Source organism: Phyllobates terribilis, unplaced genomic scaffold (genome assembly GCF_046119375.1).
Source record: "Phyllobates terribilis strain yellow unplaced genomic scaffold, ASM4611937v1 Scaffold_8__6_contigs__length_399053987, whole genome shotgun sequence".
Classification (NCBI taxonomy): Eukaryota; Metazoa; Chordata; class Amphibia; order Anura; family Dendrobatidae; genus Phyllobates; species Phyllobates terribilis.
In genome coordinates this window covers 381,943,088-381,955,695 of record NW_027362768.1, presented here as the reverse complement: position 1 = coordinate 381,955,695, position 12,608 = coordinate 381,943,088, and the positions used below count along the sequence as shown (strand labels likewise).

The 12,608-nt window shown below is 47.2% G+C and overlaps 1 protein-coding gene across 8 annotated transcripts in view; it reads right to left on the bottom strand.

Annotated features, from left to right (window-relative positions):
* The window catches only part of IL5RA (interleukin 5 receptor subunit alpha), a 230,539-nt gene that overhangs the window by 42,804 nt on the left and 175,127 nt on the right, over nucleotides 1-12,608 (bottom strand). For all 8 annotated transcript variants that reach the window (XM_073645053.1, XM_073645052.1, XM_073645055.1 and 5 more), the window contains 3 exons: nucleotides 7,576-7,724; nucleotides 3,987-4,134; nucleotides 3,566-3,698 (listed from right to left, as the gene is read on the bottom strand). In XM_073645053.1, coding sequence (XP_073501154.1) covers nucleotides 3,566-3,698; nucleotides 3,987-4,134; nucleotides 7,576-7,724 — 430 coding nt within the window. The remainder of the gene's footprint in view (nucleotides 1-3,565; nucleotides 3,699-3,986; nucleotides 4,135-7,575; nucleotides 7,725-12,608) is intronic.

Genomic DNA, 12,608 nt, shown 5'->3' with positions numbered 1-12,608 from the left:
GTTTCTTGCATTATTACGGGGGCACTGTTATATTGGCAGTCACTGTCTTGGGGCACAGTTTCTGGCACTGTTATGGGGGCACTGTTATATTGGCAGTCACTGTCTTGGGGCACAGTTTCTGGCACTGTTATGGGGGCACTGTTATATTGGAAGCCACGTCTGGGGGCACAGATTCTGACACTGTTATGGGGGCACTGTTTCTTGCATTATTATGGGGGTACTGTTATATTGGCAGCCACGTATGGGGGCACAGTTTCTGACACTGTTACGGGGGCTCTGTTTTTTGCATTATTATGGGGGCACTGTTATATTGGCAGCCACGTATCGCGGCACAGTTTCTGACATTGTTACGGGGGCTCTGTTTTTTGCATTATTATGGGGTTACTGTTATATTGGCAGCCACGTCTGGGGGCACAGTTTCTGGCAGTTTTATAGGGGCACTGTTTCTTGCATTATTATGGGGGCACTGTTATATTGGCAGCCACTGTCTTGGGGCACAGTTTCTGGCACTGTTATGGGGGCTCTGTTATATTGGCAGCCACGTCTGGGGGCACAGATTCTGGCACTGTTATGGGGGCTCTGTTTCTTGCATTATTATGGGGGTACTGTTATATTGGCAGCCACGTATGGGGGCACAGTTTCTGACACTGTTACGGGGGCACTGTTTCTTGTATTATTATGGGGGCACTGTTATATTGGCTGCCACGTCTGGGGGCACAGTTTCTGGCACTGTTATGGGGGCACTGTTTTATTGGCAGCCAAGTCTGGGGGCACAGATTCTGGCAATGTTATATTGGCAGCTACGTTTTGGGGCACAGTTTCTGGCAGTTTTATAGGGGCACTGTTTCTTGCATTATTATGGGGGCACTGTTATATTGGCAGCCACTGTCTTGGGGCACAGTTTCTGGCACTGTTATGGGGGCACTGTTATATTGGCAGCCAAGTCTGGGGCACAGATTCTGGCACCGTTATGGGGGCACTGTTTCTTGCATTATTATGGGGGCACTGTTATATTGGCAGCCATGTATTGGGGCACAGTTTCTGGTAGTTTTATGGGGGCACTATTTCTTGCATTATTATAGAGGCAGTGTTATATTGGCAGCTACGTTTTGGGGCACAGTTTCTGGCACTTTTATGGGGGCACTATTTCTTGTATTATTATGGGGGCACTGTTATATTGGCAGCCACGTCTGGGGGCACAGTTTCTGGCAGTTTTATAGAGGCACTGTTTCTTGCATTATTATGGGGGCACTGTTATATTGGCAGCCACTGTCTTGGGGCACAGTTTCTGGCACTGTTATGGGGGCTCTGTTATATTGGCAGCCACGTCTGGGGGCACAGTTTCTGGCACTGTTATGGGGGCACTGTTTCTTGCATTATTACGGGGGCACTGTTATATTGGCAGTCACTGTCTTGGGGCACAGTTTCTGGCACTGTTATGGGGGCACTGTTATATTGGCAGTCACTGTCTTGGGGCACAGTTTCTGGCACTGTTATGGGGGCACTGTTATATTGGAAGCCACGTCTGGGGGCACAGATTCTGACACTGTTATGGGGGCACTGTTTCTTGCATTATTATGGGGGTACTGTTATATTGGCAGCCACGTATGGGGGCACAGTTTCTGACACTGTTACGGGGGCTCTGTTTTTTGCATTATTATGGGGGCACTGTTATATTGGCAGCCACGTATCGCGGCACAGTTTCTGACATTGTTACGGGGGCTCTGTTTTTTGCATTATTATGGGGTTACTGTTATATTGGCAGCCACGTCTGGGGGCACAGTTTCTGGCAGTTTTATAGGGGCACTGTTTCTTGCATTATTATGGGGGCACTGTTATATTGGCAGCCACTGTCTTGGGGCACAGTTTCTGGCACTGTTATGGGGGCTCTGTTATATTGGCAGCCACGTCTGGGGGCACAGTTTCTGGCAGTTTTATAGAGGCACTGTTTCTTGCATTATTATGGGGGCACTGTTATATTGGCAGCCACTGTCTTGGGGCACAGTTTCTGGCACTGTTATGGGGGCTCTGTTATATTGGCAGCCACGTCTGGGGGCACAGTTTCTGGCACTGTTATGGGGGCACTGTTTCTTGCATTATTACGGGGGCACTGTTATATTGGCAGTCACTGTCTTGGGGCACAGTTTCTGGCACTGTTATGGGGGCACTGTTATATTGGCAGTCACTGTCTTGGGGCACAGTTTCTGGCACTGTTATGGGGGCACTGTTATATTGGAAGCCACGTCTGGGGGCACAGATTCTGACACTGTTATGGGGGCACTGTTTCTTGCATTATTATGGGGGTACTGTTATATTGGCAGCCACGTATGGGGGCACAGTTTCTGACACTGTTACGGGGGCTCTGTTTTTTGCATTATTATGGGGGCACTGTTATATTGGCAGCCACGTATCGCGGCACAGTTTCTGACATTGTTACGGGGGCTCTGTTTTTTGCATTATTATGGGGTTACTGTTATATTGGCAGCCACGTCTGGGGGCACAGTTTCTGGCAGTTTTATAGGGGCACTGTTTCTTGCATTATTATGGGGGCACTGTTATATTGGCAGCCACTGTCTTGGGGCACAGTTTCTGGCACTGTTATGGGGGCTCTGTTATATTGGCAGCCACGTCTGGGGGCACAGATTCTGGCACTGTTATGGGGGCTCTGTTTCTTGCATTATTATGGGGGTACTGTTATATTGGCAGCCACGTATGGGGGCACAGTTTCTGACACTGTTACGGGGGCACTGTTTCTTGTATTATTATGGGGGCACTGTTATATTGGCTGCCACGTCTGGGGGCACAGTTTCTGGCACTGTTATGGGGGCACTGTTTTATTGGCAGCCAAGTCTGGGGGCACAGATTCTGGCAATGTTATATTGGCAGCTACGTTTTGGGGCACAGTTTCTGGCAGTTTTATAGGGGCACTGTTTCTTGCATTATTATGGGGGCACTGTTATATTGGCAGCCACTGTCTTGGGGCACAGTTTCTGGCACTGTTATGGGGGCTCTGTTATATTGGCAGCCACGTCTGGGGGCACAGTTTCTGGCACTGTTATGGGGGCACTGTTTCTTGCATTATTATGGGGGTACTGTTATATTGGCAGCCACGTATGGGGGCACAGTTTCTGACACTGTTACGGGGGCTCTGTTTTTTGCATTATTATGGGGGTACTGTTATATTGGCAGCCACGTATGGGGGCACAGTTTCTGACACTGTTACGGGGGCACTGTTTGGTGGATAATTATGTTATGCCTCGGTCAGCCCCCCACCTTGCCATGCGGCTCGTCCTCCCCCCATAGGGGTGTTGGATTTGTCATTCTGGGGTCTGGGAAGTTCTGCAGACAGAACCATGTGTTACCGCTGTGGACTGAGCTTTGGGTGGTCGTCGTGCCCCATTCCCCGGACCCCCGCTCTAGGCAGCTCTGGCAGTGGGACTATATCTGAGCGATGCTGTGTTCACAAATATACGGGGAGGATTTTTTATCTTTAATGCTTTTGATTTTTATCCAGTGACTACAATCCTCATTATCCCCGCTACAATGATGGGGGATTGCTCTGTACCCGCAGTACAGGTTGTACTCGGTGTCTGCCGGAGCCTCGACCCCCGGGGTCCAGTTACAGCTGAGGGAACATTTCCCTGACGCCTGTATGTCGATCTGACAGGATAAATCCGTGGCCGATGTTCCGTCAACTCCTGAGAAATAAATGACAAAAAAAAACATGAATGGAAGAATCTCAAGGTCAGCAAGGTTTTGCTGCAAACACTCTGTGCTGCTGGGGCACTGTGGTCTGCTCTGTCTACACGGGTCTCTGTCTTGGCTCATCTCATAGATTATGATTCATGCTCATTACAGGGCCAGATACTGACGTGTGGGGTAGTTTCCCCCAATTAGCAGCAATGAAGAGAGTTTTCTTTCCTTCTGGGAGGGAGCTCCTTTACAACCTTAGAAACACATTAGGCGAGGAGACAGTCAGCACTCACCTGGAGACGCGGGCAGGTCTTTCATCGCCCACTTACTGAGCCCGCTTATTGGGGTACGTAAATTCTTGCGATCATAAATCTCTGCAGCGACCTGAGCTGTGAGACCCCGGTGCAGCTCCAGATAATGAGCTGAGAAATTATTAGTGGTCTACAAGACAAGAGGAAATGGTCAAGATAAAACGGCTTATATATGACCTGGTATAACCTGGGCATCTCCTGTATATAATTATATATGTACAGCTGGTATAACCTGGGCATCTCCTGTATATAATTATATATGTACAGCTGGTATAACCCGGGCATCTCCTGTATATAATTATGTATGTACAGCTGGTATAACCTGAGCATCTCCTGTATATAATTATATATGTACAGCTGGTATAACCTGGGCATCTCCTGTATATAATTATGTATGTACAGCTGGTATAACCTGAGCATCTCCTGTATATAATTATATATGTACAGCTGGTATAACCTGGACATCTCCTGTATATAATTATATATGTACTGCTGGTATAACCTGGGCATCTCCTGTATATAATTATATATGTATAGCTGGTATAACCTGGGCATCTCCTGTATATAATTATATATGTACAGCCGGTATAACCTGGACATCTCCTGTATATAATTATATATGTACAGCCGGTATAACCTGGGCATCTTCTGTATATAATTATATATGTACAGCCGGTATAACCTGGGTATCTCCTGTATATAATTATACATGTACGGCTGGTATAACCTGGGCATCTCCTGTATATAATTATATATGTACGGCTGGTATAACCTGGGCATCTCCTGTATATAATTATATATGTACGGCTGGTATAACCTGGGCATCTCCTGTATATAATTATATATGTACAGCTGGTATAACCTGGGCATCTCCTGTATATAATTATATATGTACAGCTGGTATAACCTGGGCATCTCCTGTATATAATTATATATGTACAGCTGGTATAACCTGGGCATCTCCTGTATATAATTATATATGTACAGCTGGTATAACCTGGGCATCTCCTGCATATAATTATATATATACAGCTGGTATAACCTGGGTATCTCCTGTATATAATTATATATGTACAGCTGGTATAACCTGGGCATCTCCTGTATATAATTATATATGTACAGCTGGTATAACCTGGGCATCTCCTGTATATAATTATATATGTACAGCTGGTATAACCTGGGCATCTCCTGTATATAATTATATATGTACAGCTGGTATAACCTGGGCATCTCCTGTATATAATTATATATGTACAGCTGGTATAACCTGGGCATCTCCTGTATATAATTATATATGTACAGCTGGTATAACCGGGGCATCTCCTGTATATAATTATATATGTATAGCTGGTATAACCTGGGCATCTCCTGTATATAATTATATATATACAGCTGGTATAACCTGGGCATCTCCTGTATATAATGATATATGTACAGCTGTTATAACCTGGGTATCTCCTGTATATAATTATATATGTACAGCTGGTATAACCTGGACATCTCCAGTATATAATTATATATGTACAGCTGGTATAACCCGGACATCTCCAGTATATAATTATATATGTACAGCTGGTATAACCCGGGCATCTCCTGTATATAATTATATATGTATAGCCGGTATAACCTGGGCATCTCCTGTATATAATTATATATGTACAGCCGGTATAACCTGGACATCTCCTGTATATAATTATATATGTACAGCCGGTATAACCTGAACATCTCCTGTATATAATTATATATGTACAGCTGGTATAACCTGGACATCTCCTGTATATAATTATATATGTACAGCCGGTATAACCTGGACATCTCCTGTATATAATTATATATGTACAGCTGGTATAACCTGGGCAGCTCCTGTATATAATAATATATGTACAGCTGGTATAACCTGGGCAGCTCCTGTATATAATGATATATGTACAGCTGGTATAACCTGGGCAGCTGCTGTATATAATGATATATGTACAGCTGGTATAACTTGGGCATCTCCTCTATATAATGATATATGTACTGCTGGTATAACCTGGGCATCTCCTGTACATAATGATATATGTACAGCTGGTATAACCTGGGCATCTCCTGTATATAATGATATATGTACAGCCGGTATAACCTGGGCATCACCTGTATATAATGATATATGTAAAGCTGGTATAACCTGGACAACTCCTGTATATAACTATATATGTACAGCTGGTATAACCTGGGTATCTCCTGTATACAATTATATATGTATAGCTGGTATAACCAGGGCAGCTCCTGTATATAATGATATATGTACAGCTGGTATAACCTGGGCATCCTCTGTATATAATTATATATGTACAGCAGGTATAACCTGGGCATCTCCTGTATATAATGATATATGTACAGCCGGTATAACCTGGGCATCTCCTGTATATAATGATATATGTACAGCCGGTATAACCTGGACAACTCCTGTATATAACTATATATGTACAGCCGGTATAACCTGGGCATCTCCTGTATATAATTATATATGTACAGCCGGTATAACCTGGGCATCTCCTGTATATAATTATATATGTACAGCTGGTATAACCTGGGCATCTTCTGTATATAGTTATGTATGTACAGCCGGTATAACCTGGGCATCTCCTGTATATAAGTATATGTACAGCTGGTATAACATGGGCATCTTCTGTATATAGTTATGAATGTACAGCTGGTATAACCCGGGCATCTCCTGTATATAATTATATATGTACAGCTGGTATAACCTGGGCATCTTCTGTATATAGTTATATATGTACAGCCGGTATAACCTGGGCATCTCCTGTATATAATTATATATGTACAGCTGGTATAACCTGGGCATTTCCTGTATATAATTATATATGTACAGCTGGTATAACCTGGGAATCTTCTGTATATAGTTATGTATGTACAGCCGGTATAACCTGGGCATCTCCTGTATATAAGTATATGTACAGCTGGTATAACATGGGCATCTTCTGTATATAGTTATGAATGTACAGCTGGTATAACCCGGGCATCTCCTGTATATAATTATATATGTACAGCTGGTATAACCTGGGCATCTTCTGTATATAGTTATATATGTACAGCCGGTATAACCTGGGCATCTCCTGTATATAATTATATATGTACAGCTGGTATAACCTGGGCATCTCCTGTATATAATTATATATGTACAGCCGGTATAACCTGGGCATCTCTTGTATATAATTATATATGTACAGCTGGTATAACCTGGGCATCTCCTGTATATAATTATATATGTACAGCCGGTATAACCTGGGCATCTCCTGTATATAATTATACATGTACAGCTGGTATAACCTGGACATCTCCTGTATATAATTATATATGTACAGCTGGTATAACCTGGGCATCTCCTGTATATAATTATATATGTACAGCTGGTATAACCTGGGCATCTCCTGTATATAATTATATATGTACAGCTGGTATAACCCGGGCATCTCCTGTATATAATTATATATGTACAGCTGGTATAACCTGGGCATCTCCTGTATATAATTATATATGTTCAGCCGGTATAACCTGGGCATCTCACCTTGATATCTACTTTCTTTTCCGGGGTGCGAATCTTGACCACGTATTTTACGGTTGTGTTTGGAGGGGTGACGCTGTGTTTCCAGCTCAGAATAACTCTCCCAGGTTTGGGGACGGTGATGTTCAGGTCTTGGGGCGGCTCGATGTCATCTGACAATGATACATATAGAGGATTACTACAGACAGGAGATTTCTACGTCCCACCTATAGATTCTCCTTATAGCCTGAGACTGAAGAAGGACATAAATCACACAAGCCCAATCATTATAAAGGGGAGACCCTCTGTAGACCCTCCTTACTTCACAGCTACTCTTCTGCCTCTTCTGAAAAAGTGAAGGGGCATGTAGCGGGCACTGTAAAGCGGGTGCTATGTTTGGCATGGATTAAAGAGAAGCTGGGCGTGATACTGTTATGTGGGTCTTATGGATGGCATTGTGGCAGAGAGTTAGTGCCTGTTACTGCGATGCCGTCCCATTAGCTGGCACTCTTATGGGAGTACTGTAGCTGGCACTGTTATGGGGACATAGTGTCTGAGATATAGCACTTGTCACTGTGATGTGGACACACTGGCTGGTGTTCTCATGTGGGTATTGTAACTGGCACTGTTGTGGGACTACTGTGGTAGGCACTGCTATGGGACTACTGTGGCAGGCACTGCTATGGGACTACTGTGGAGAGCACTGCTATGGGACTACTGTGGAGAGCACTGCTATGGGACTCCTGTGGCGGGCACTGCTATGGGACTACTGTGCAGAGCACTGCTATGGGACTACTGTGGCGGGCTCTGCTATGGGACTACTGTGGCGGGCACTGTTATGGGACTACTGTGGAGAGCACTGCTATGGGACTACTGTGGAGAGCACTGCTATGGGACGACTGTGGCGGGCTCTGCTATGGGACGACTGTGGATGGCACTGCTATGGGACTACTGTGGAGAGCACTGCTATGGGACTACTGTGGAGAGCACTGCTATGGGACTACTGTGGAGGCCACTGCTATGGGACTACTGTGGAGGCCACTGCTATGGGACTACTGTGGTGGGCACTGCTATGAGACTACTGTGGTGGGCACTGCAATGGGACTACTGTGGAGGGCACTGCAATGGGACTACTGCGGAGTGCACTGCAATGGGACTACTGCGGAGGGCACTGCAATGGGACTACTGCGGAGTGCACTGCAATGGGACTACTGTGGAGGGCACTGCAATGGGACTACTGTGGAGGGCACTGCTATGAAACAGCTGTGGAGGACACTGCTATGGGACTATTGTGGAGGGCACTGCAATGGGACTACTGTGGCGGGCACTGCAATGGGACTACTGTGGCGGGCACTGCAATGGGACTACTGTGGCGGGCACTGCAATGGGACTACTGTGGCGGGCACTGCAATGGGACTACTGTGGCGGGCACTGCTATGGGACTACTGTGGAGGGCACTGCTATGGGACTACTGTGGAGGGCACTGCTTTGGGACTACTGTGGCAGGCACTGTTATGGGACTACTGTGGAGGGCACTGTAATGGGACTACTGTGGAGGGCACTGTAATCGGACTACTGTGGCGGGCTCTGCTATGGGACTACTGTGGAGGGCACTGCTATGGGACTACTGTGGTGGGCACTGCTATGGGACTACTGTGGCGGGCATTGTTATGGGACTACTGTGGCGGGCACTGCTATGGGACTACTGTGGCGGGCACTGCTATGGGACTACTGTGGAGAGCACTGCTATGGGACTACTGTGGTGGGCACTGCTATGGGACTACTGTGGCGGGCACTGCTATGGGACTACTGTGGAGGGCACTGCTATGGGACTACTGTGGCGGGCACTGCTATGGGACTACTGTGGCGGGCACTGCTATGGGACTACTGTGGTGGGCACTGCTATGGGACTACTGTGGCGGGCACTGCTATGGGACTACTGTGGAGGGCACTGCTATGGGACTACTGTGGCAGGCACTGCTATGGGACTACTGTGGAGGGTACTGCTATGGGACTACTGTGGCGGGCACTGCTATGGGACTACTGTGGCAGGCACTGCTATGGGACTACTGTGGGGAACCCTGATATGTTTTCAGCTATTATCGCCTGTGGAACCTTTAAGCGAGGGGTCTAATCTCTGACATGGGGGGGGGGGTCAGTAGTATCAGTGTCATGTGCACTAACCGTGAAGATGTCACAGCCCCTCACATCACTTACTCAGTCATAGGGAAGTTTACTACAAAATCTTGGTCCAAGGAGATCAAAATTAATAAGAAGCAGAAACTCCATCTCCCCATCAGTGCAACAAAGGATCTGATTGCCAACAAGAGCGGCTGCCAGACCCCACAAAGATCCAAATCCACACACCCACTGCCACAGCCCCGAGCGAGCACGTCCTGTGCGCCCAGTCCCCCATCACACTGACAGCGCCTGCATTTATCTCATGTGACAGGTGACATATTACAGGGCGGTTCCAAGATGCCTCGCAGATGTCAGCCAAAAATATATCGGCACTCGCTGACAATCAAGTGAATTATTAAAAAACACATTGGGGGCCTGTAATGTTCATGCAGGGAATACTGACATATGCAGATATTTTCAGATTCTGCCAGGTACAAGGAGATTCACAGGGCTCTTGCCAGGCGGCCATGGATTATTGACCAAATCTGTCTGTCCTAGATCTAGTCAATGTCTAAAATCTACTTGCTGCTCTCTGTCTCTTCTCCTATGATTTATACTGCAGCTCTGCTCTATTATGGCGCAGTTACAGTTGAAACCAGAAGTTTCCATTCACTTTATATAAAGACACATATGATGTTTTCCTCAATATCTGACATGAGATCAGAATAAACCTTTCCCGTTTTAGGACAATTAGGATTATACCATAATGTTTAATATTTGCCAAATGCCAGAATGAGAGAGAGAGAATGTTTAAGACATTTTTATTACTTACTGCAAAGTCAGAAGTTTCCATCCATTTCATTAGTATTTGGTGCCATCGCCCTTACACTGAATGACTTGGGTCACACGTTTGGGATCTCCTTCCACAGCTTCTCACTATAGTTGGTGAGAATTTGGGCCGATTCCTCCTGACAAAACTGGTGCAACTGATCCAGGTCTGTAGGTCGCCCTGCTCACAGCCAGCGCCGGCTCCAGGTTTTTCTGGGCCCCGGGCAAAATAGTCTCAGTGACCCCTTTACCACATACCACGATTCATAATGCACAGATACCGCAGAGAAATATATATATACTAGATGGTGGCCCGATTCTAACACATCGGGTATTCTAGAATAGGTATGCGGCCGACCGGGCGCAATCAGCAGAGCGGTATTTACATTTGGCGCCAATAATGCTGATTGGTTGCGGCCGGCGGTCGCGACCAATCAGCAGAGCGTTGTTTAAATGTGGCGTCAACATCGGTGATTAGTCGCGGCCACTATTTAAATGTGGCGCTCAAATCGGTGATTGGTCGCGGGCAGCGGCCACGACCAATCAGCACAGCGGTGTTTAAATTTTGCACCAAGATCACTGATTGGTCTCGTGCGGAGAGAGCGACCAATCAGCGAATCGTATTGGTGAGGAGCGGGGAGCGGAATCGTATTAGTGAGGACCGGGGAGCGCCGCTGCCTGTGCAGCTACTTCCGCTGCGAGAAGCCGGGACATGAGCGACTGCTCACAGCAGAAGTATCCCGACCCGCAGCGCCGCTCCCCGATCCTCCCTTCACACCCTAGCCGCTGATCTCCCCACATCACTCCTGCTCGCGACCAATCACCCATTTGGGCGCCACATTTAAATATCGGCCGCGACCAATCAGTGATCTTGGCGCCACATTTAAACACCGCTGTGCCCGCAACCAATCACCGATTTGAGCACCACATTTAAATAGCGGCCGCGACCAATCACCGATCTTGGAACAACATTTAAACACAGCTGTGCTGATTGGTCGCGGACGCTGCCCGCGACCAATCACCGACTTGGGCGCCACATTTAAATAGCGTCCGCGACCAATCAGCACAGCGGTGTTTAAATGTCTCTGCAAGATCGGTGATTGGTCGCGGCCGCTATTTAAATGTGGCGCCCAAATCGGTGATTGGTCGCGGGCAGCGTCCGCGACCAATCAGCACAGCAGTGTTTAAATTTGGCGCCCAAATCGGTGATTGGTCGCGGGCAGCGTCCGCGACCAATCAGCACAGCAGTGTTTAAATGTGGCGCCCAAATCGGTGATTGGTCGCGGGCAGCGTCCGCGACCAATCAGCACAGCGGTGTTTAAATGTCTCTGCAAGATCGGTGATTGGTTGCGGCCGCTATTTAAATGTGGCGCCCAAATCGGTGATTGGTCGCGGGCAGCGTCCGCGACCAATCAGCACAGCGGTGTTTAACTTTTGCAGCAAGATCAGTGATTGGTCGCGGCCGAAGACCGCAACCAATCACCGATTTGTGCGCCACATTTAAATAGCGGCCGCAACCAATCACCGATCTTGCAGAGACATTTAAACACCGCTGTGCTGATTGGTCGCCGACGCTGCCCGCGACCAATCACCGATTTGGGCGCCACATTTAAATAGCGTCCGCGACCAATCAGCACAGCGGTGTTTAAATGTCTCTGCAAGATCGGTGATTGGTTGCGGCCGCTATTTAAATGTGGCGCACAAATCGGTGATTGGTTGCGGTCTTCGGCCGCGACCAATCACTGATCTTGCTGCAAAAGTTAAACACCGCTGTGCTGATTGGTCGCGGACGCTGCCCGCGACCAATCACCGATTTGGGCGCCACATTTAAATAGCGGCCGCAACCAATCACCGATCTTGCAGAGACATTTAAACACCGCTGTGCTGATTGGTCGCGGACGCTGCCCGCGACCAATCACCGATTTGGGCGCCACATTTAAACACTGCTGTGCTGATTGGTCGCGGACGCTGCCCGCGACCAATCACCGATTTGGGCGCCACATTTAAACACTGCTGTGCTGATTGGTCGCGGGCAGCGTCCGCGACCAATCAGCGATTTGGGCGCCACATTTAAATAGCGTCCGCGACCAATCACCGATCTTGCAGAG